At 27.9% G+C, this 24,896-nt stretch overlaps 1 protein-coding gene, 1 long non-coding RNA gene and 1 pseudogene across 3 annotated transcripts in view; 2 read left to right on the top strand and 1 right to left on the bottom strand.

Annotated features, from left to right (window-relative positions):
• The window catches only part of LOC147806770 (phosphatidylinositol N-acetylglucosaminyltransferase subunit A-like), a 41,814-nt pseudogene extending 36,373 nt beyond the window's left edge, over positions 1 to 5,441 (top strand). The window contains exon 13 of the transcript XR_015435144.1: positions 5,326 to 5,441. The product of XR_015435144.1 is annotated as a phosphatidylinositol N-acetylglucosaminyltransferase subunit A-like (transcript). The remainder of the gene's footprint in view (positions 1 to 5,325) is intronic.
• Positions 90 to 21,955, bottom strand: LOC147806768 (acetyl-coenzyme A synthetase, cytoplasmic-like). Its single transcript, XM_087167161.1, has 2 exons — positions 21,217 to 21,955; positions 90 to 4,047 (listed from the first exon to the last, which is right to left on the bottom strand). Exons 1-2 carry the CDS (start codon positions 21,495 to 21,497, stop codon positions 3,999 to 4,001), a joined length of 330 nt encoding a protein of 109 aa, XP_087023287.1. The 5' UTR covers positions 21,498 to 21,955; the 3' UTR covers positions 90 to 3,998.
• LOC147806769 (uncharacterized) lies at positions 14,441 to 18,376 on the top strand. The gene is made up of 2 exons (XR_015435146.1): positions 14,441 to 14,604; positions 16,105 to 18,376. It is a non-coding gene; the product is annotated as an uncharacterized LOC147806769 (long non-coding RNA).
• Positions 21,956 to 24,896: the final 2,941 nt, after the last annotated feature.

Genomic DNA, 24,896 nt, shown 5'->3' with positions numbered 1-24,896 from the left:
ATTCATCACCACACACATTAAGATAAGAATAAAAATTAAAAATAATATACTCTTAAGTAAGAGAACAAGATCATTAGAATGATCACTAATTGCAAGGTGTTAAAACTATTTATTTAATATAGATCATTTAAGATATTTAGAGTTACAAATTTTGTTCCAGGAAGGCATACACTCCAATTAATAATAGGTACATAAAAAATTTAACATGAAATTATACATTATGAAGCTGCACTGCTACTTAATAAATAAATAAAAAATAATTATGGGGTGATAGAAAATTTTATAATATAACTTAGCTGTTGAGGATCCTCATATTTTGTATCTTAACCTCAGCTCTCCAAAACCATGTGTGTCCTTGCCTTTTCTCTCACCTCCTCTAACCAAGCCCCCAAAGCATACTCAACTCTTATTGGCTGTTACCACCATCACAAAATAAGTAGGGCTATACTTGCTATTTCATTTTTATTTTTATTTTTGGCTAAATTATTTAAGGGCAGAAAAGGGCAGGTGAAAACTTATGAAAGAGAAACTAAAACTTTAAAGTAATTATAGCAGTGCAGCAAGGATAAAAGTAACAAAACATCATAAAAGCAATACCACATATATATAAAAGTAACAAAACATCATAAAAGCAATACCACAAAAGTTTATATTAATATTTCATAAGTTGGCCTTAAATCTGTAAATCTAAATGCATATTTTAAAGTGTATCAAGGAGAGGTACAATTATCCCCTTATTTGTTTATTTATTTATCTTTTTATGATATTTTGTTTCTTGGCTTTTACTTTTACTACCTCTTACTTTGAACTTCTTAATCTGTTTAAATAAATCAATATTTTTTATGTTTTAACAGATTTATTAGTTTTGTACCTTTTAACTTTTCTGTTTTCAATTCTTTAATAAAACAGTCTTTAATAGCGCAGTAAAACAGTTTTAACTTTTAATTTATTTGTACCTTTTATTCCCTTTATAGTGGGAGAAATATCGCTCATACAAATTCATTTCTACTCGTAGTCATAGAATTGAATTGTTAGTGGTATGAGATACAACATTTTTTGTCGTATTGTACTTTTAATATTAATTAAGGACTTTCTTACGTGTTAGTAGGCATGCACAGTATCCTAGTAAATGTACAGTGCACAAAATAAAAAACAGACCACCCTGAATAATTTTTATGGAATGACCAAATTTTCATGTTGTGGGACTCATTCTTAATTGTTCGAGGAGTTGACCTCAAATATACTAATTCATAAGTGCAAACAATATATTAAGTTACAAAATCATATACAAAAAAGTACTTTCTCTGAATTAAAAAAATATATTTTTGTTTAACTGATTCGGATTTCTGCCACCCCTAAATATAGGGGGTAGCCACAATCTGAGAAATATGGTCCCAATAGTTAGATCAAAAAAGTGGTAAAGTTTTAACCCTGTGTTAATTTTACTTTTTACGTATTTTGCTATAGATCGAACTTTTTAAGCTAATTGAAAATTTTTTGCATATAAGAATTATAAAATTCATTTATCCAAAGATAATTCCATGCAAAAGATAACTTTCAATAAAGATTTATTATTTAATTTAATAGTGGTCAAAAAAATCTTGAATTGAAAGATTTACAATTTTTTGAATCATTTTAAAGACTGTACATTTATATGGTAAATTACAAAATTTGACCAAAATTGGTTTAATTGTTCATGAGAAATGGAATTTAAAAAAAGCCAGATGTTTAAAATTCTGTTTTTCGTGAACTATTCAACCAATTTTGCTGAAATTTTGTATTTTGTAATGTAAAATTACATTCTGTAAGTTGATGTAAGTAATATCTTACAATATCTTATGCATATCTTACAATTCAAAATTTTTTCAATCAATATTAAATAAGATAAGAAATTTTTTTGAAATATTTATTAAAAGTTATTTTTTGCGTGGAATTATCTTTGGATAAACACATTATATAAACACATTATATAATTGTGTGCAAAGTTTTTTTCAATTTGCTTTGGAATTTCTCAAGATAGGCGAAATACACAAAAAGTAAAATTTAAATTAAGGGATCCAAATTTTGGACCAATCTCTTCACCAAACTATGGAGATCATGTTTTCTAGATTGCAGTTATTCCCTGTCTTTTAAGAATCAGAAATCAAAAAGGTATGTTTATTTAGAGAAAATACATTTCTGTGTCCTTTGATTTCATAACTTAAAATATCGTCTGTACTAATTAGTTAGCATATTTGAGGTCACTTCCTCAAACCATTAAGATTGAGTCCTAGAATGCTGGAAACCAGTTTCAGTGTTTCTCAACTTATTAATTTCCTTTTTTTCCAGCTACCTAAAAATGACTAGTTGCACTTTTGTATACACAATGTTTTGTATCACAAAGTTGCCAAAGATCAAATATGCAGGGTATTTACATATAAATCTTCTGATTTAAAATTCCATTATTAAGAAAACTATTTTTATAAATACTTGCTGCATGTGTTGTTGTGGAGAACAATTCATTAAGTTTTTTATTTTCTTAATTTTTTTCCCTTAAATTTTTATCTCTGTCTTCATGAGTAGTTTATTTTTAGGACAAAAATATAGTCTACACCACATATATATTGGGAAATAAAGGGAAATCTCATAGATGTTTGATAAAATGTTGCTTTTGTAAAGTGTTACTGTATAGAATCTCTTGTAAACAAAACAAAGAACAAAAAAAAGACCTGATTACATTAGAAGATGAAAAAAAAGAAAAGAAAAGAAAATTCTTGGAACCCCTTAAAACTACTATTTTACTATTGGGTTGGCTGGAAAATAATTTCGGTGTCTTAGAGTGAAATAAACTCTTTCTATACAAAAAGTAAAATTAGAATAAAATCTTTCATGCTTTTTGATTTTCACTATCTTGTTATATTTAATATTTTCATGGTCCAGAGCCCATATAACTTCAGGTCCTTATCAGCAAAACTTCTTTTTTTTTTAAACTACAAATGTCATTACTACATAAAATGGTAATTTTATCAGAATTTTATGTGATTTAAGGTAATTTTTATTACTCAATTTTTAAAAAATGTTGGTCTAGATATGATAAATGATATAAATATTAAATGATAATGCGAGATCAGGGCTATATGGGAGATGTGACATTACCTCCCAACCAAGTTGCTATAATTTTGTGCATATTGCTGAAAATGTGTGAGGCTTTGCATTAACCTATTGAACATGATTTCTTTGCGATTTTAAATCTCCCATACATCTGCCAACTTATATCATCAGAACATTTATTTTGAAAAATTCAATAATAACAATGACCTCAAACGACACTTTGTTGAGTTTTTTTTTATGATAAGGACCTGAAGTTCTGTGAGCTTTGGGATCATGAAATTACTACAAAGATGGTAAAAGGTCAAACAAAATTGAAGATATTTGTCTAATTAAAGACTACTACTATTTGTCTATTTTTTCTATAGAAAAAAATCATTAAACCTGTAATTTATTATAATTTTTAATTTATCATATTTGTTATCATTTTTAATTTTATTTAATATTATACTTTTTAATTTATTGTATTTAATGTTATGATTTTTAATTTATTGTATTTATTATTTATTCTAAAAATATATATTGATATTTTCAATTGATTTGAGGAGTGCATGCTTTTTTCATTCTTTTAAGTGTATTAATTGCAGAAATTTTTTTTTCGAAATTTTAAATTTTTGTCATTTTTCGCCCTGAAACAAGTAACATAACATTTATTGTATAAATTTTATGTTGGTTAATTTTAATGTTACTATAGTTCTTAAAAAAACAAATTTTAAAATGTTCGATTTTAAAATTTTATACCACTTTTACAAGTGTTCTCTTATTGTCATTAGAAATTACTGAATTTAGCTGTTTTCAGTAGAGAAAAATATTCCAATAAAAAATTTTCTTACATTTTAAAAGAATGTTTTAATAAGACTTCAGCAAAAGTTAACAGCCGTTCTTTAATTATGCAATGCATTTCTCTCCACTCACACTGTTTTACTCTGCATATAGTCTATTGAACTTACATGTTTTGACCTGTAATAAAAACAGAACAATTTTAAAAATTTATAAATTACCATTACTATATAGAATAAGATCCACAATGGACTGATCTTTAATTCAAAGTTCACAGCAGATCACCGAAATCAAGCATCACGTTGGTTGACCTCTTAGATTAACCTGCGAAAATGACTGAGGGTGTGCAGTATCGGCCCTCATTAGATTATTCTGTTTTAAAGTACTCGACTTTAGGCACAGGACATCTGGTTATCAAAAAGAAAAAGTCATGTTCTTTGCACACGATCAGTATTGTGTCCGCACATCTAAAAAATCAGGGAAAGTTATGGACAAAATTTTGTATTGAAAAAATTTGTCATGAAATGCCATGATTTTAACTATTTTTTTGAAAAACATCATGGAAAGTCATGGATTTAGGTCGCAGAAAAATCTCATTTTTAAAATGGAATTTACCTCCCCAATTTCACAATTTTCCAAATATCTGAATTTGTTACAAAATCCCCACTCACAGTCGCATTTTATTAAAATGTAAAATGTTCTTATGGGGCTTTTTAAAAATTGTATTGTTCTTTCCAAAAATGAGCGAAAGAACATCATTTTTAGAGCTAATTATATTTTAAACTTTTGTGATTTCAGAATGTTTGTTATTATTTATTTTTATTTTATCAATTTAAAATTCTAGCTGAAGCAAGCCAGTCATTGACAAATTTTTTTTCATTCCCAAATGAGAACAGAAAAATCAGAGAATTTCTTTCTTTACCGATGAACAGAAAAAGTATCTTTAGACTATAATTCTGCAGGGAAAATAAACGTCTTAAAAATTTTGCAGAAAAGGAAACAAAAATTTTTAACTTCCCAAAAGAAAAATCTTTTTTCTTTTCTGCAAGAATTCAATAGTGCTCTACGACAATGTTGTCATTTTGCCCATGATTTTGTCAGGGGGGTTAGCAATGCTATACAGTGGTGAAAGGCTGGTGCTACGTGCTTGAGCAGCTGAAGGAGAATTATTAAATTTGTTGTTGTGTTTTGTTTTTTTTTTTGGAAGAAATAGTAACTTCGGTAAGGCATGAAAATTTCTGGAATTAGTCATGGAAAGTCATGGATTTGAAAATCTAAAATTTAGCAGATACCCTTTAAATAAAATAGTTAATAGTTTCTACAAATTATTTTCTGATTGAAATTATGTTTGGGTAAATGAGTGTTATAATTGTGTGTAAGCATTCTCACATAATTTTTGAGGCAAACTGTTAAAAAGTTGTTCAGTTACATATTAATCACAGTGCTTTATTTTTGCAGTCTTGCAAGTATGGTTTGAGGTTGATGGGACCTATTTTAGAATGTGAAGAATTGAATTCTATGTTCCAAAAGTATTTACTTGAAGATTCTCACCTGAATTATGGAGAATTTGTTAATGGATTTACAAAAACAGTGGTAATGTCTCTATGTCTTAAGCATTGTCATTTATTTTTGAAAAAATGTGTATAAAGCATGATAAACTCCACCGTTGCTTTCGCAATAGTGAAGCAACAAAACAACCAACCTTTTTTTGTATCATGATAGATACTGAAATGATAATTATTTTGTCATGATTGAAAAGCTAATTTGATTTTCTTTTTTGAAAAATTCTTTTTTTTTTTTTAAATATTTTTCAGACATTTATTTATTTATTTATTTTTTCATTTAATTTTGGGATGGTATTTTTAAAGGGGAACTTTTTATATGAAAGTAAAAGTAGGAATGTGGCATGACTTTACTATATGTAAGTTATGTGCTCTAATTTGCATTTGGTAATTTATCAATAGATTACTATTCTAATGTTATAGTCTTGGTTATTTAAATAAGAAGCACAAATCGATAAAATGTTATTTAACCCTCCTGGCGGCGGACCCGTAATAACTCGGGCTTGATATCTACACGTAAAGCGGCAAGCCCGGAATAACTCGGGTTGCCTGTCTGCCTCTCTAGCGGCGCGCCCGAGTTTTTGGCTGGTGTTTACTTTCCTTCCCCTACGACCGCCGACTGGGTACTAATTGAGAGGTGGGGATAGCTGTCATCATAAATCACAGAGGAGTTGTGAGATTATTTTAGAGTTCATTAGTAGTTAAATTGTACTGATAGCAAAAGTTGTCCGTGAAGGGGAAAAATTAATTTAATGTTTTATTTAATTTTATTTATTTATTTAAATTTTTTTTCTTTTGCTAATACCAAATTAAACATTTCGTTGCTTTCATTGCTGTTTAATTTTCATTATTATTTTTTTTTAAATTGAAATTTTTCTTGGTAAAATTAGAAAAGTGTGGGGGGGGATATATTATCGCAAATTACTTTTAAATTTTTTATTATTAAATATTTGTTTATTTTGAATAAATTTTAAAATATCTCTATTAATAATGTTCGGCAGTTTCATTATAAGTACTGTAAATTCGATATTTTGATAATATTCATTAATTGAATTTTATTTTGTGAACGGAAGAGATTTTGACTTACTTTAGATTTTGACTTATTTTATTTCTTTCACATTATTTTAAAAATTTTCAAGCAAAGAAGGATATGAACAAAAGGAAAATAATAATAACAATAAATAAATAAAGAGCAAATAAATAAAAGTCTGTTTTTTTTGTTGTTTTTTTTCATGCTTTAAGCATTTTCTTTGAATTATCGCATCTAAAATTTATACAGAAATAAAATTTAAAAAAAAAAATTGAACAGAATACGAAAGACAGTTATTGAAATTTTTAAAAAAATAACTTGTATATTAAAAAAAATTTTTGCAAAATGAAAAATCTTATAACTACAAAGAAACCAACGAGATTAAATATCTTTTTAAGTTTAATTTTAATTAAAAGTTTCAAGTTTATATAAAAACCATATACTAATACTTTGAAGCAATTTTCCGCAGCTAAACTCTGATTACTTCCTGTGACAATTTTAATATCAATTTAAACTATCAAGTAATTTATTAATAATGTGAGTAAAAATTTTAAAACTAAATAAGATACTTGTTTTATTGCGTCATAATAAAGGAATTTAACGAATTGCAAATTAGCAAGAATTTCGGATAGCTCTTATTATTTAACAAGAGATTACTTAGTAGTTTTCTTCTTCCTCATAAAGTTATCTATAATTTTTTAAACTAATATTGTTTAAAAATGTATCCAAAACTAACTTTATTTTACTATAAAAAACAAGACTAGGTAAAAGAAAGAGTATAAAGTTTTTTTTATTTCTTAAAAGTTTTTTTTTCTATCAAAATTCTTTAATAATACTATTCTTATGTATTTGTTTCAAATTTCTGTTTAATTATAATCAATACATATTAAGGACAATAATCAAAAGAAAAGGCAACGCAAAGTTAAGTTTTTTGTATTACACAGTTTTTTACTCTTACTTGACCAAAAAAAAGGCCAAACAATCTAATATTTATTTAGTAAGATGTAAAAAAATTTTCGAAAATTAATATTAGAGAAACTAAGGAAAATTATTTTTACTAGATAATTTAGCGAAATAAATATATGCTAAGATAGCATTTCGAACGGTTTAAAAATGTGTAATTTTTTTACTTATGAATTAACTGCCGAAGAAATTTGACAACAAAGCATTTGGTTCAAAAATATCAAATACGATGGTCCTGCAATTTTGGTTGTGGTTAAAATTCTAGAAAACATCATTGAAGGTGTTACAATAAAATTATCTGCGAGCTAAAGTATGGATAACTTTTAAAATTATATATATATATATATATATATTTGATTTTTAAAGTACATTTTATTTTCAAATTTCATTTTACAGTGAAGCTATTTTATTTTTATGCACTACTTTATTATTTTAGACAATAAATTAAATGTTTGGTTTTAATTTGTTTACTGTTAGTTATATTCTGTTCTATACCTCCTTTTTCAAATTACATGTATAAATACGTTTCTCATTGCAAACTATGATGCAATAATTTTTCTCCAGAAATGTTTTCCTGTAAGACGACAGATAGAAAAGAGAAAAATTTAAAGACTAGGTTTAAAAACAGAGTGCCAAGGATTCTAAAGTATGGATAACTTTTAAAATTATATATATATATATATATATATATATATTTGATTTTTAAAGTACATTTTATTTTCAAATTTCATTTTACAGTGAAGCTATTTTATTTTTATGCACTACTTTATTATTTTAGACAATAAATTAAATGTTTGGTTTTAATTTGTTTACTGTTAGTTAAATTCTGTTCTATACCTCCTTTTTCAAATTACATGTATAAATACGTTTCTCATTGCAAACTATGATGCAATAATTTTTCTCCAGAAATGTTTTCCTGTAAGACGACAGATAGAAAAGAGAAAAATTTAAAGACTAGGTTTAAAAACAGAGTGCCAAGGATTCAGAGAGTGATTTATCTTCTTTCCAGAAATGTGCAAAGCTTGGAATTCCATACAATTAGCAACTACTGGGCTGCGATACAGGAAATGACCCCTTGCAGAGAAGGAAATATCACTCTTTCAAAACGCCAATCTTCCCCCATGCATTGACTATACCTATTGTAATCTTAGAAAGTGATTCTTCAAGAAATTTGTTGCAACATTTGCTTTCATTCTTTGAAAACTAACACTTAGTACACAGTGTTGACCCCAGGATATCTTCAGTTTCCTTCAGTTAGAATGTATTATTGCTTCAAAAGAAAGCGCAAAATGAAATATGCTACCTCTTTTTTTTTTCACTAATAAGTTCACTAATAAAATAACTAAAATGGTCATGTCATTTAGTAAAAGTAGATTTAATATAAAACTTTGAAGTAGTGTAAATAAAGGGAGTATATACTCTCTATCAAGGCTCCCAAAAGCTGAATATAGACCATTCTCAAAGTCTAAAATAGTTTTGTGACATTGAATTTTTTCACTTTATATTTAATTGGTAAAAAGATTGTCAACTGCAAATATTTTATGTTGCAAAAACTTTTAATCAATTATCCCTTATTGGTGTTGGATTTTCATGAAGTCGTGATTTCTTAAATAATGTTTGCTTTTTCCTTTTTCTAGATCACTAATTCCTAACTAAACTCTATATAATTTGTCCACAGCTTCTCAATCTGATTTCTATTCTTATTTCAGAATACGTAATTTCTTTACTAACTTATAAACTTTAAATTTTAATAGGGATATCAGAATCAATACAGTTCGTGTTTACTGAGTATATAATTATATTGAATCAATCAGTCGTCATAAAATCGTTCTATTTAATGAAAAAAAATTTTGATTTTAGAATCGAAGGATTTTAAACCCGTTTTTATAAAGCTCTTACCAGCAATTTATGAATAGTAGTATGAGCAAAAGATTTTCTTTAATGCGTTATTTTGTATCAAATTAGTTACCACTTTAAAATCATTTCTATTTTTAAAAATTTCTCAAGAGCTAATAAGAAATTTTCTGATAATCTTAACTTCAGACTTTTAATACTAGTTTGAATTTCGTTATTGCTGAATATATTTCAATTAATCAGATTTGAAAAATATTTTGTGAAAGAAAATGCGTGCAAGGAGTTAGAAGATGACTACGATTATGCTCTTACTCTAGTGATCTTCCAAAAAATGTGAATAGTATATAAAAAAAGGAAATTAAAATTTTATACAAAAATACAGAGAATTTAAACATAAATATAGGAGTCTTAACTAATTGTTTTTTGTTCTTTTTTAACATTTTGAGTAAAAAATTGTTTTATTCTGAGAATACTTTCTTATTAAAAAGTGATTTTTTTAAAAACTAAAGTAATATGATTTTCATTAGAGAAACCAATGTTTAAATTAAATCACAAAATATGAAGTTTGATTGAAATATTTAGTTTTCCTGATTGAAATTCTAAACCTGGTCATATTATTATACTATAACTGAAAAATTAGGTTCAAATTCTGTTTAGTAGGGTTACATATTTTTAAATTGGCGTATGCGAAGGATATATGATTATGCAAGAAATTGAAGAAAAAAAATCTTTTAGTCCCAGTTTGGATCAATCTGTGATTTCTTTCAATGACGTTTACTGATATGGATAGAGACTGGATATATAAATAAATATGAAGGAATCACAAAAAATGGAACCATTTCAAGGATATAAATTCATAAATGTAGATTATGATCTTTGTGATTTTTTAAATTTACGTTTGTTTATTATAGGTTCGTTTTATTTATTACTAAAAAAAAATTTTTTTCTTCTTTTTTTGTTCAATTATTGATTTGTTATAAAATAAAAAATGTATACAATTCAAAATTCCAATAAAAGTAATACTGAGAAAAAATTTTGAAATCAATAGTAAATTTAAGTTTATATTTTTCCTTTATTCTTCTTTACACCGAAAAAGTAGAGATTTTAAACAAAAATAACCACAAGAGGAAATTCTATAAAAATTTTGCAATTAACCACTAAGTTTTTCATTTTAAACTTGTTTCAAGCTATTCTCTTAATCGTTATCTTATAGTTCATACCTAATGTCTACGGCATGCATAATGTGATGAATACTATTGAATATTCATAGATATCATAGACAAAAAAAGATTTTGCCAAAATGTTTCAAATTCCATCGGTTTGAAACAAACAATTTAAAATCAAGCCTACTTTAAATAGTTATTGCTCTCTAGGTATCCGCCTTAAAATCAATCTAAAAATTGAAGAAAAAATCGGAGAACTGTAAAGAAATTAATGTTCTTTGGTTATCTTCTTATGTTAAAGTTAAAAACTAAATTTTTTATTGAGTTATACAATGAATAATTTTTTAGAGTGATTAGGGGATGTGCTCGTTTTTAGCAACACCAACGTTTATTTGGGCTTTAAATAAGAATTTTCACTTATATTTCCTGTACTTTACTTGTACATTTTTTTAAATTTAATTTTGAATGTCTGAAAATTCTAATAGAATTAAATCTGTTAAATTCTAAAAAATTCAGAAAAACAAAAAATTCTGAGCAGATAAAGAAAATGAATAATAGCAAACCATGCTAATAACCATGCAACACACAGTTTGCATGCATTTAAAAAATTTACGAGTAATTTTTAAAATTTTCATAGGTTAATATTACCATTGACCCAAGAAATATATTGATTTAAAGGATACGCATTACTATTTTCAAACTAATTTAAATATTCCATAATGTTATTCAGAAATGCATAACGTAAAATGAAGATAATGATCATGGTTTAGATTAAATAAAAGAAAAAGATTGCCACCCTGCAAAATTAAATATTACAGAAAATTAAAGGATCTTAAAGTAATTATAAACGATATGCATAGTGATGATAAGCACTAAATCAATATAAATTTAATAATAAAAAAGAAAGAAACTTAAACTACATAATATTGTTTTCAATGTTTATTTTTTTTATTTGAAGATTCATATTATATTTTTTATAATTAATTTTTTATTTTAATTTTAAACTGGAATAAAATTTGTCTAACAATCTTTATCAACGAGAAAGGCGAGTGCCATACAGTCATGTCTTTTAAATATAAATTGTAAAAAGATCAAAACATTCTGGAAACAAACACTGAATTGCAGGAGGATTCAAAAAAGATAGTTGAAAAGTGATCTACAAAACGAGTTCCATCCATCAAACTGTCATTCCCTTGGCTGACCCTCCCATCCAAAAGCTGACCTCATAGAGCGTAAATAATTCCCTTAACAGCGAACGGAAAAAAAGGGGGGAGGCATTCCTTTTGTCTGACCCTTGCCGTTTCACGGACAACTCTGTTAAATATGCTGGACCTTCTAAGAGAAAAACTATTTTAAGTAAGCCCCACCAAGAGGGTTAATAGCAGCTGTGCACTTTTTCTAAAAGTATATTTTAATTCAAACAAATTTATGACTAATATTTAAAATGATATTTGGAAACCAATTAAATATGATTGCCACTAGAAATCATTTTTCATTTTTTTATTAATTTTATTTTGTAATTGTAAACTAAGTTACAAAAGGGATTAAAATAAAAAAATCTAGATTTTGTTTTTATAACTGTTGTAAAAGTTTTAATGTATGAACTTTCATGATACATGTTATTAATTTTATAGATAGCTAGATTTCCTGACAAAATAGGATTTTATACTACAACTTGTATGTCGTACTTAAAAAGTCAATTCCCATTCATCCAGTGTAACTCAGCAACATTTTTAGGTAAGTGTGTTGTAATAATCATCTAATTATTGCAAATATAGTAAACCTTTGGAGCATTTACTAATCTTTATTTCATTATTCAAGGCTCCTTGTTGTAATCTTTTACTGCCACTGACAAGTTTTACTTTATTTTTATAATACGTATTTTAGATTTTTTTTTACAACAGCCGACACAATTTTGAGTTTCAATATTTCAATAGTTCAACTTTCAATATTTCAACTCTGTAACCTTGTAATTTTTGAACCCAACCCAGAAGCCAATGGAACTCCTAGATCATTGAATCAAATTTGTTTACACAGACGACTTTGCAATAGAATTAACCTGCATTAGCACTACATGGAGAGAATAACTATGAAAGCCTATCTCGGTTAGCAAGGGGATTCTAACCCACACTCTATCTAGCACTGAGTAATAATTTACATCAGTACTGTGGTCAATGCAGAATTGGTAACAACCAGCATCAATGGGATTCGGATAACTTCATTGCTATCCGCTGAGATTAGTTATTAATACCTTCTAATTTTCTTTTATTTTTCTAATTAAAATTACATCTAGGATTAAACATTAATCCCTAATTATGTAATCTTGGAATAGACTTCCAATCTTTCCAGCATTATAAATTTAAAATGTTACCTGAACGCTTGTGTTTTCCAAAATTATGACCATTTAATTCCTTTACTTTAATATGAGTGTTCCCCTTAAGCTATAATATACTTTGCTTGGAAATGTTAAAAAAAAATATGCCTTTTTCAATAGTTTTTTGGATTTAATAGTTAACTACAGAGTAAACTTGATTACTTATCTTGTCTTAAACCGCCTTATTTTTGTTTGTGAGGAATTGGACAAAAATATTATTAGAATTTTTTATAAATCTTGTGGTGACTGGTGGCTATTTTTATCAAAAAGAAAAAACAAAATTAAAACAAACAATATTTATTCAATTGAAAACATTATTATAATCTATATATAATACTCCAACTTTATTGGTTTCCATTAAACTGAATACCTTTGAGAAAAATATTATTCAAATTAAGAGATGCCACTGCCATGGCTTTACAGAATTAGGATTTGGGTTATGAATTAGGGTTTTGTAAAAACTGAATTGTAGAGTATAATTTTGAATAAAACAAGCAGAATAATTTAAACATCAAAGTCAGAAAATATTAGAATGCTTATAAAAACATACTGAAAAATTATTTTTGTTGTATGGAACTGAAGTATGAATTATTTGTTATATGAACTGAAGTTTATAGTTTTAAACTGTACTATGAAAATCGTTCACAACAAGAAATTCATTCCCCACAAACATCACTCATCAAATAAAAAAACTCATTGGAAGTAAATCTCTGTTTCAGAATACTTTTATTTATTTTAAACAGTTTTTGTACGTTTTAAACAGTTTTATAAAACGTTTTATGATATCTAACAAACCAGTGGTCCAATTTATGAGAATTTTCTTCAGACTATTCTTACAATTCATTGTGTGAATGATTTATGTATGAAAAATGATACAAAAACTGTTCATTTTTCATACATAAATCATTTGTAAGGAATTTTATAAGAATAAATTTCCTCACAAATTTATTTTTTCGATAAAATTGTGCAATTTTTTAAATAGTTATCCAAAGGAAAGCAAAATTTAACGTTGTAAATCCAAAAAAATTGCCATTGAAAAGTTAGAATAAAATTTTCGCATGTTACTAATTAAATAAAAATATTAAATTATAAGCTTATGCTTACAAAAAAGAGACCTTTGGAGTAGTCTTATGTATGAGATGAAAAATATCAAAATTAATTTTATTCTGGAATTCATTTGTAATGAATTTTGAATAATCACAAATATGACTCTCTTGCACGCAGTGACAGATGCCTCTCTAACTACGAAACTGCTCGAGATGATAGCTTAATATTTTTAAAATAGTAAATAATTGATTTCCTCACTATTAATTCAAATAGTTGATTCAACAATTTTATTCTCACTTAAATATATATTTTAAAAAAATTACCATGAATTGACTGTTTATTTACAAAATAAACCTGGTTTAGCTTTCTTTTCTAACCCCACTCCTCTTTAGCTATTTTTGAAAAGTTTTGACACAAAAATATAATTATGGAACCATAATTCTCTTCTATCAATTCTAATATTTTTTTTCTTTTTTAATATTTAGGTTATATTCTTGGGAACCTTCCGTCTGAAAAGCATAACTTGATTCCAAAAGAAAGGGTCTGTTCTGGTATGCATTCTCACTATCATTATTATTTGATGTTTATTTGAAATTTAGTTTGTACTTCGCGGAATGATTGCGGAGAAGCTAACTGCCAATGTTTTTAGTTCTAATTATTGATTTATCTAAATTTCTTAAAAGCTATTTAAAGATCTAATCAAAGAATGAAACTAATTTACAAATTCAGAAAAAGACAAAATGAGTAAGTAACATTTTAAATAATAAATCAAAGTGGAAAAGCACTTAAAGTTATATTGTGATGAACCTTTTAATGATGAACAAGATTAATTCTATTCCTTTAAGTGTTGGTTTTTATTTTTAATCCCTTTGTGCCTTATTTTCAAAAAATGGAGCATTCGGCATCAATGATTATGTTTTGTAATTTACATAAGATATATTTTAGATATTTTTTTTCTCTTCAATTTTGGTACAAATCCTTAATAAAAAATAAGTTTGAATGAAATAGTCAGTGCCAACATTCAAGATTATTAATAAAAAGATTACAATATGTGAGCCTCAAATTGCATTTAACTAATTAACCAGTGTATGTGAGAGTGTTTGAATTGAATGTAAAGTCTTCTAAGAAAAAGAGTGCATCTCCGATTGCCTATAAGTAACTCACCAGTTTGTGTTAGAGCACGAATAAAGTTTTATGCGAATGGCATGTTCTGTTAAGAATTAATTTTGGACTTGATACCATACAGTGTGCCACGCCACTTTCACAGGATACCATGGCAAACAGTTTAATGACCACTGCTACAAAAAATTTTAAAAAGTGACTTAAAACTACTTAATTACTTAAAAGTGTAATCATTTTTTCATGTCTCTGTGTTGATTCAAACACTTTTAAGTTACTAACCAATTTGTATTAGAGCAGAAATAAAGTTTCGTGCGAATGGCATGTTATGTTAAGAATTAATTTTGGACTTGAAATGGTGGATGCCACACTCACAAGATGCTATGGTAAACAGTATAACCACTGCTGTAGTGTATCTACCACTACAAAAATGCAATTACAATTTACTGGTATATAAAACATGTTAACTAGATTCTATGTTGGGGTACCTTTGCATAGATGAAGGTTTACATTGTCGATAACTACTATTCCCACGTTTGTGACCCGGACGTGATGTGAACCCGCCTACCTTGAGAGAAACTACTACTTTGATACAAACATGCCTACTTCGATGGATGATTCACATTGAACAGTTCACTTGCTACTTGTGACTGTGACATTCTCTACCTCATCACGCTGTTGCTACTCAGTCTCGATCATACACGTCTTTGGCCTGACTGCAAATGGCAACACAGAAAGGACCACAACCGTGAACTTAATATAGCTCTCACGATCAGCACTCAAAAAGTACGATGATCTTAATACAGCTCTTCCGGCTTCTCACGAAATAGCAATGAATCAACTGGGGGTATCCGTTCATCGAATTCTATCACATATATAATTCTGGTGGGGGAGTACTGTAGTGTATCAACCACTACAAAAATACAATTCCAATTCACTAGTGAATAAGACTCGATTCTTTGTTGGGGTTCCTTTTTGATAGATGAAGGTTTACATTATCAATAAATGTATCCCCACAACTGCTATAAAAAACTCAAAACTACTGAATTACTTGAAAGTGTAACCATTTTTCAATGTCTCTGTGTTGATTCAACCACCTTAAATTTACATTTTGTTTATTTTCAGCTCTTCTAGTACTGTTGAAAGATCAATCCCTGATATGAGAATCAGAGTAGCTGAAGCATTGAGCTTATTACACCATTATTGAGTTTAGACTACTTCTTTTGTTTGTTCTGCCTACAACAACTGAAGAAAAAATGTGCTTGCAACCTTTTTTTTAAAAAAAAAGAAAACACAACAACATATATATATATATATATATATATATATATATATATATATATATATATATATATATATATATATATATATATATATATATACATATTTATATACAGTTTTCAATGTGTTGTGAGATTATTGTTAGAACAGGGAATGCCAATGGATCTTGGATTTTCCACGATGATCACAAATTCCAATGTTTTTACTCTTGTAAAAAATTTAAATTACAGAATTTTTATTGTGTGATTTTTTAAATTTAATTGCCATTATTAAATGTTAAGTTTATTATTGTTGATTTTATTATTCCTTTGCCTATTCTGTTGGGACAAAATTGAAACCTGATCATTTTGTTCAGTTATCATTAGAACTTCATTTACAACTTTGTTTTTATAATTCCTAATACTGTTGGGATGAAATTGAAATCTGATAATTTTGTTTGGTCACTGTTGAAACTTCATCGACAACCTTTTTTTTAAAAAAAAATTCCTGTTTCATGATTAGTTATTATAAAAACTTTTATTATCTGTTTATTACCCAAATATTTAACAACTATGTGAAAAGTTAATTTTTAATGTTTTTCAATTTTGTATTAATTATTTTTATTGCATTTTTTGACTGGTATGGTTTAATGTAAAACATATTATGAAGGCGAATGTAACTTATTTGTTACTTTATAATTGCAAACGTAGTTGCATAACGTTTTAAATATGTTTTACACATCTAATTTTGCATAATAATCAAAATCTATGTAATAATAGCAGAGAAGAGAAATAAAGTATAATAAATAAATATAGCTTTAAAAGGTTATAGGTAGTAAAAACAATTAGATAAAAATACAGAAGAAATATTTTACAGGTGCAAAATGCCTTCAAAGCTTTAATATTTTGCAAAAGGCAACTAAGAAAATCTAAATCATTGGTAGGTAAGAATCATGTTACAATCAATAGAACAACGAGCATAAGTTTGATCATCAAGATTCTATGGTATTTCATTAAATTTGGTTGATTAAATGGAACACTGATTTTTCAATTATACATAAATATTAGTTTATTAGACAACTGTGTTTCCTTTTCTGTATGAATAATAATTATATATATATTGAAATACTTTTGATTTTTTTTCATGAAATTGGATTGCTTTATGCTTACCATAGAGTACCTTATACCCAAACTTTCCTGAGATAATGGGGTGCTTACCAAAATACCTAAGGGACGATTGTGGTCCCTCCTGTCATTCTAGGTATAAAGTTCTATATATACATACATTTCTATTAAGCTAACTCATGAATGATTAAATGAGCTCTTAAATTGGATCAAATTATGAAAAGTCAGAAGTACTCAACGTTTTTAATAAGTTACTTTTTAAATTACAGAGCAACGAATTACCAGAGGGGTATTTATTAAACTTGCGAGTGTAAACAATGAAAACTGCAGCTAAGAAATTTTTGAGAAAGCAAGAACTATTAACTTTTTATATTATTTCTTTTTTTTTGCGAGAGAGAGAGAGAGGTTGCAATGTCAGAAGCTAAGCAAACCAAAATTGATAAAAAAAAATATTATTATTAGTTCTAATGCTCTATAAAATTTCGTTTTTTTTTTTTACTACAAATAATAAATACTACATATTTTTGGGATTTTAAGTGCTTGCTACTGAAAATTATTTTAAAACTTTTTAAGATTATTTTGCTCTAAACAAATATTGACTTGTCTAATTGGTAGATTTAAAAATATGTGGAATGATACTAAGTCTCACGTTTCAATGATAGTGTTAAAGATTTTTCTGTATAAAGAAATAATTCCTTAGACTCTCTTTTAGATGTAATTCCTTTGTCTACTAACTAACCCTCTTGATTTTTATTTGGGGGGGGGAGTCATCTTTGTTTCTCGCTATCACAAAACAAATTTTCTTCAAAGAAAAAATCATTCCATTAAATGTTCTTTAAATTTCTGTTGTTATGTTTGAAAAATAGTGTCAATCTGTACTTCAATGCTAATGTTTGCTTTTCTTGTGAATAACCAGTTGTGTTTTATTAGTTTGCTTCTTTTTGTCTAATTTTCTTTAAATATAATTTTTGAAGAATTACAATAAAAACATATTATTTGTCTTACAGTATAAAGCATTTATTTTCTTTATGTACAAACATGACGAGATGTTAATCGAATTTTTTTTCATAATTTTACGACTAATGTTTTTCTTTATGAATCATCTACTGAAAAAAAAAATTTTTTTTTTTGCTTCATATTCAATGACTGAATTTAAAGTGTTAATATATTCCATAAATTACCAAACGTTTTATCTTGATGCTCACTTTATCTCACTTTTTTTAATACAAGTTTTGCAAATTTATTTCTAGAAAAACTTTCAATTTCTGTTACAGTTACAAAACGTTTAACTTTTAGTCTATACCAGGGATGGCGAACCGATCACAAATCACAAACCGATCACAAAGCCACCGCCACCGATCACAAAGTTCACTATGAAGCATATTAACAATTAAATTAAATTCACAAAAAAATTAACAATTAATACCAAAAAAGCAATTAATAACCATAAAAAAACAAGCTAACAATAAATAACTGGCAAAAAAAAAATTAACAGTTCTGCTTGAACTAACATCCTATAACCCTAATATAAGTTACTTGTCATCTAATCTGCAACAACAGAAGTCACACTGATGTTACTTTAAGTTGAATTACGCTTATAACTGAGACATTGCAAAATGTATTATTTTTTTCGTAGTAAATAAGGAGTTTTGAGTTGATAGTATTATTATTTACTCAATAATCACGAAGTCAAAACTATTTTTCGGCACGTCTATGACCTCATTAAACAATTTTTTGGAAAAAGTGGCACGTTGGTGCATAAAGGTTCGCCACCCCTGGTCTATACCAATAAAATCTATAGCAGAAATGAAACTTTTTTTTTCTTTTTTAAAAATTTAATAAATATATAAACTTAGTTATTCCTGGTGTGAATTTTAACTCAATCAGTTTGTAAATTATTCCATTGCGCTAAACTCTATGACACGCATTACTGATGTCAAGCATTAACAAAAAAAGTCTGAAGTCTATTTTGAGTGTAAGCCTCTGCGAATGTTATTTTTGGGGTGTTAACCCACATTGTTCGTCTGGTAAACATGAAAGACAAGGTTTTAATTAATTGTAGACTATTCTCTTCAAGCGTGCAAAGCAAACTTATAAGTTGATAGCTGGAAGGTAATAGTAAATCTTTGTTTGCTTTAGATCAGCGGTTCCCAATATTTTTCGACTACAGAACCCTAAATAATTAACCTTCTTTCAACAGAACCCCCTACTTTATAATTAAAGTTAATAAAGATAATAGTGAACGTTTTACTCTATAAAGACTATTTTTTAAATATTTTAAAATTTTTTTGCGATAACATCTAAAAATTGGGAGGGATGAAGGACTCCGACCTCAATATGAATAATATAAATACTGTGTTGTTGTTAACCAATATTAATAATTCTAAATTTCTCTTTATAATCTTTTATTCTTTCTGAGTTCTTTATAATTTGCAATTTTAAAACTTATACACAATAAGAGAATAAAATATCCCTTATCCAAGCAGTAGAGTTAAAAGAATAAAGTTTCACTTATCATAGTAGGAAAGAAAGTAAGGAAAATAAAAGTAATCAGTAATGAAAGAATAAAAATTGCCCTACCACATTGTAATAAAGGTAATCAATGATAAGAGAATAAGATTTTCTTATCAGAGTAGTAAGGGAGTAAAAATGAAGTAATCAGTGATAAGGGAATATAATTTCCTTTAACCTTAAGGAGAAAAAATTTTTCTTATTACAGTAGTAGTGGTAAGAAAATAAATTTCCTTTATTGCAGTATTATCGGTAAAAGGATATATTTTCCTTTGTTATAGTTATATCCGAAAGATAAAATTGCTTTTATTTTAGATAAGGGTAAGAGAATAAAATACCTTTATTACAGTAGTAGCGGTAAGAAGACAAAATTTCAATTACTGCAGAAGTAGTGATAAGAGAGTAAAATTTCCTTTGTTATAGTAATATAGGAAAGATAAAACTACCTTAATCATGTTAGTAGCAGTAAGAAAATAAAATAAAAAAATCACTAGGATGAAAATAATCAGTGGTAGCTTAAACAATCCCTTGTCTTTCCAAATCGCCAAAACAGAATGAAATTTTCTTTCTTCCGATCGTTGCGACGGTAAAAGAATAATAAAAGTCAGTAGTACGATAAAAAAAAAAATTACAATACCAGAAATAGGCAATTTGTTCCCCATGTCCACTCTCAGCATTTCTGTCCAGTGCACTGTGGGCCAGACAACCATGATCTTAGGCCAATAGTCAAAAATTAAATTTTCAACTAAAATATGTGTAGGCAGTTTCAATATAGCCCAAATTAAGTATTCATAATCATTCCAAACATTATAATTTACTTTTTTAACCAACAAGAGTATAATGTAATGAAAAATATGTTTAAAAAAAATTTTTTTTAATGTAACTTTTACATTTTTATTTCAAAACTATATATAGAAATTTCACCTTACTGTTGCATTTTTATCCAAGTAATTAGTCTGATACTTAGTCCGATACTTAGTTCCAAAAAGTTCCACGAGGTAATTAGCTAAACTTTTTGTTGTTGTCTTGTTTGATGTTTCTTCTTTCGAAAATTCCTACCCCATTTTGCCCGTATTACAAAGGTGGACTAAATATACCAAAAAACAAAAATTATGTTTTTTTTTCATATTTTCGCGTTATTTTGTAATATTACTTCGGAAATATAATTTGCTTTTCATTTTTAATATAAAATTACGAAAATTATTATATTTTCATTGCTATATTTAATTATTTAAACGTACTATATTATTTCTTTTATTTTTGCTCGACATATTTTAGCCGCCATTTTTTTTTCTGGGTATTTTTAGTGTATTTCAAAATTTCAACTATGAATTCAATTTACCTGCACGTAAGAACACCCAAATTTTTTCGAAATACTAATTTTGGCCACGAAACCTTGGATGCTGGTCCACTGTGCAGTGCATTGTAGCAGATATTGGCCATCGCTCCCTTCATCCATTCGATAAAAATCCTTCCCTTATTGTCATCGAAATTGTACCTGCAGACATTTTGGTTCGGTACCGGAATTTTCCAATATAAAGATTCCGAGGCCTCGCTCCAGAAGGCATCCGGATCTTCCAAGGATTTCTTGTGCATTTTCCAGAACTCATCGAGGCTGCTCATCTGGGCATTTCGCTTCTGCTCCTCCGTAGCCTCGTATGCGTAGTTCGTGTCCTGGTAGTTATCGTGCAGTACAAGTCCATTCAACGATCTCTAGGTCCATCACTGTCCACCGTGGAGTAGTAGTCTTGCAAGACGAAACTCAAATAGGTGTCTTTCAAAATCGATTCAGTCAACTGACTCGAGACACCTTCAGAAAATATATCCGACGAAATCATGATTTTTTCTTTAAACAATGCAGGAAACTACAAAAGTATATAATTTGGGGAGTTGCACACTTTAAGCGTTAATGAGGTAAAATGCAAAGGAACGTAATTCATAAACAACTCGGTGGATACATTTTCCTAAATATAAAGTACGGTTCTGAGATTTTTACTAAAATCAGATTCATTGATTGGAGTTTTGTAACGAAGTCAAGTATATTTGACCTTCGGAAGTTGCATCGGTAATTGTCTGCCAAAATACTATCTTTATGTCATAAATTAAACCGTAGTAAATTTAGCTATTTATTAGCTAACTTTATTCACTTTAAAATATTGAAAAAGAATTTAAAAAAATAATATAAATTGAAATACATAAGTAAATAAAAATTATCCGAAATATATCCGTTTATTAGCTATTATTCGCTATTTCCTAAGGAAAAAAAAGTTATTTTCATATATAGAACACTTTATTCACGTTAAAATTTTGAAAAATATATTTAAAAAATAATACGTAAAAATTATAAGTCGACCCTCGCAGGTTTTCGTGCCCGGGCTTCCAGGACTACAAATCTAACTTGCCAACAGCGCTACTGACTGCGCCACGCTTCACATTCCAGCACCGCGAATATTTAGCTTAAAACACCTCCTCCCAGTTAGTCAACAAAACTTATTTTGGCCCATTGTGGGCTCACTAACAGGTCTATAAAAAATCCCTGTGCTACAATTGTTTGTTACATTAAACTCTTATATCGTGCCGAGTTTGAAATTTCTAGATTAATATTATAAGGAGTTACGGGGTGTGATGTGTGCGTGTCCCCTGACACGACTTTAGTCCCTTTTTTCAGCTATTATTCGCTCTTTAACAAAGAAAAATAATTATTTTCATATCTAGAACACTTTATTCACTTTAAAATATTGAAAAAGAAGTTAAAAAAATAACATAAAATAAAATAAATAAAAATTATCCAAAATTTATTCGTTTATTAGCTATTAATCGCTATTTCCAAAAGGAAAAATAATTAGTTCTGTATACAAAACGCTTGATTCACGTTAAAATGTCGAAAAATACATTTAAAAACATAATATAAAATAAATCAAAAAAATTAAAAGTCACACTTCGCAAGGTTTCGAACCCAGGACCTCCGGGACTACATATGAAACTTCCCCACAGCGCTACCAACTGCGCCATGCTTCACATATCTACCCCGCGAACATTAAGCTTAAAACACCTCCTCCCAGTTAGTCAACAAAACATATTTTGGCCCATTGTGGGCTCACTAACAGGTCTATAAAAAATCCCTGTGCTACAATTGTTTGTTACATTAACCTCTAATATCGTGCCGAGTTTGAAAATTATAGGTTAATATTATAGGGAGTTACGGGGTGTGATGTGTGCGTGCCTCCTGATACTATTTTAGTCCCTTTTTTCAGCCATTATTCGCTCTTTAACAATGAAAAATAATTCTTTTCATATCTAGAACACTTTATTCACTTTAAAATATTGAAAAAGAAGTTAAAAAAGTAACATAAAATAAAATAATAAATAAATAAATAAAAATTATTCAAAATTTATTTCTTTCTTAGCTATTATTCGCTATTTCCCAAAGGAAAAATTATTATTTCTGTATACAAAACACATGATTCACGTTAAAATGTCAAAAAATATATTTAAAAGCATAATATAAAATAAATTAAAAAGACTAAAAGTCACACTTCGCAAGGTTTCGAACCCAGGACCTCCGGGACTACATATAAACCTTGCCCACAGCGCTACCAACTGTGCCACGCATCACATACAAGCAACGCAAATATTTAGCTTAAAACACCTCCTCCCGGATAGTCAACAAAACTTATTTCGGCCCATTGTGGGCCCACTAACTGGTCTATAAAAAAATCCATGTGCTACAATAGTTTGTTACATTAACCTCTAATATCGTGCCGAGTTTGAAATTTATAGGTTAATATTATAGGGAATTACCGGGTGTGATGTGCACCTGCCTCCTGAGAAGGCTTTTGTTCCTTTTTCAGCCATTATTCGCTCTTTAATAAAGAAAAATAATTCTTTTTATATATAGAGCACTTTATTCATTTAAAAATATTGAAAAAGAAGTTAAAAAAATAACATAAGATAAAATAAATAAAAATTATCTAAAATTTATCCGTTTATTAGCCATTATTCGCTATTTCCTAAAAAAAAATAGTTATTTTTACATACAGAACACTTTATTTACGTTAAAATATCGAAAAAAATATTTAAAAAATTATATTAAGAAATTTGAAAGTCGACCACTTCAGGGATTCGTACTCAGGAACTCCGGGACTTCGTATCTAACTTGCCAAAGCGCTACCAACTGCGCCACGCTTCATATACCAATCCCGGGAATATTTAGATTAAAACACCCTCCTCCCAGTTAGTCAACAAAACTTATTTTGGTTCATTGTGGGCCCACTAACTGGTCTATAAAAAAATCCATGTGGTACAATTGTTTGTTACATTAAACTCTAATATCGTGCCGAGTTTGAAATTTATAGATTAATATTATAGGGAGTTACGGGGTTTGATGTGTGCGTGCCCCCTGATACGACTTTAGTCTCTTCTTTCCGCCATTATTCGCTCTTTAACAAAGAGAAATAATTCTTTTCATATCTAGAACACTTTATTCACTTTAAAATATTGAAAAAGAAGTTAAAAAAGTAACATAAAATAAAATAATAAATAAATAAATAAAAATTATTCAAAATTTATTTCTTTCTTAGCTATTATTCGCTATTTCCCAAAGGAAAAATTATTATTTCTGTATACAAAACACATGATTCACGTTAAAATGTCAAAAAATATATTTAAAAGCATAATATAAAATAAATTAAAAAGACTAAAAGTCACACTTCGCAAGGTTTCGAACCCAGGACCTCCGGGACTACATATAAACCTTGCCCACAGCGCTACCAACTGTGCCACGCATCACATACAAGCAACGCAAATATTTAGCTTAAAACACCTCCTCCCGGATAGTCAACAAAACTTATTTCGGCCCATTGTGGGCCCACTAACTGGTCTATAAAAAAATCCATGTGCTACAATAGTTTGTTACATTAACCTCTAATATCGTGCCGAGTTTGAAATTTATAGGTTAATATTATAGGGAATTACCGGGTGTGATGTGCACCTGCCTCCTGAGAAGGCTTTTGTTCCTTTTTC

The sequence above is a fragment of the Parasteatoda tepidariorum genome, chromosome 7 (assembly GCF_982258835.1).
Source record: "Parasteatoda tepidariorum strain Cologne lab strain chromosome 7, Ptep-v5.0, whole genome shotgun sequence".
Taxonomy (NCBI): domain Eukaryota; kingdom Metazoa; phylum Arthropoda; class Arachnida; order Araneae; family Theridiidae; genus Parasteatoda; species Parasteatoda tepidariorum.
This window is presented reverse-complemented; position numbering and strand designations above follow the sequence as displayed.

Excerpts from the sequence above, each read along its gene's own strand:
- LOC147806768 (XM_087167161.1), bottom strand. The coding sequence starts at position 21,497 with ATGAGCAGCCTCGATGAGTTCTGGAAAATGCACAAGAAATCCTTGGAA. Across the intron at positions 4,048-21,216 it reads TTGGGTGTTCTTACGTGCAG|GTCAAAACATGTAAGTTCAA; the intron begins GTAAATTGAATT and ends TTTTTATTACAG.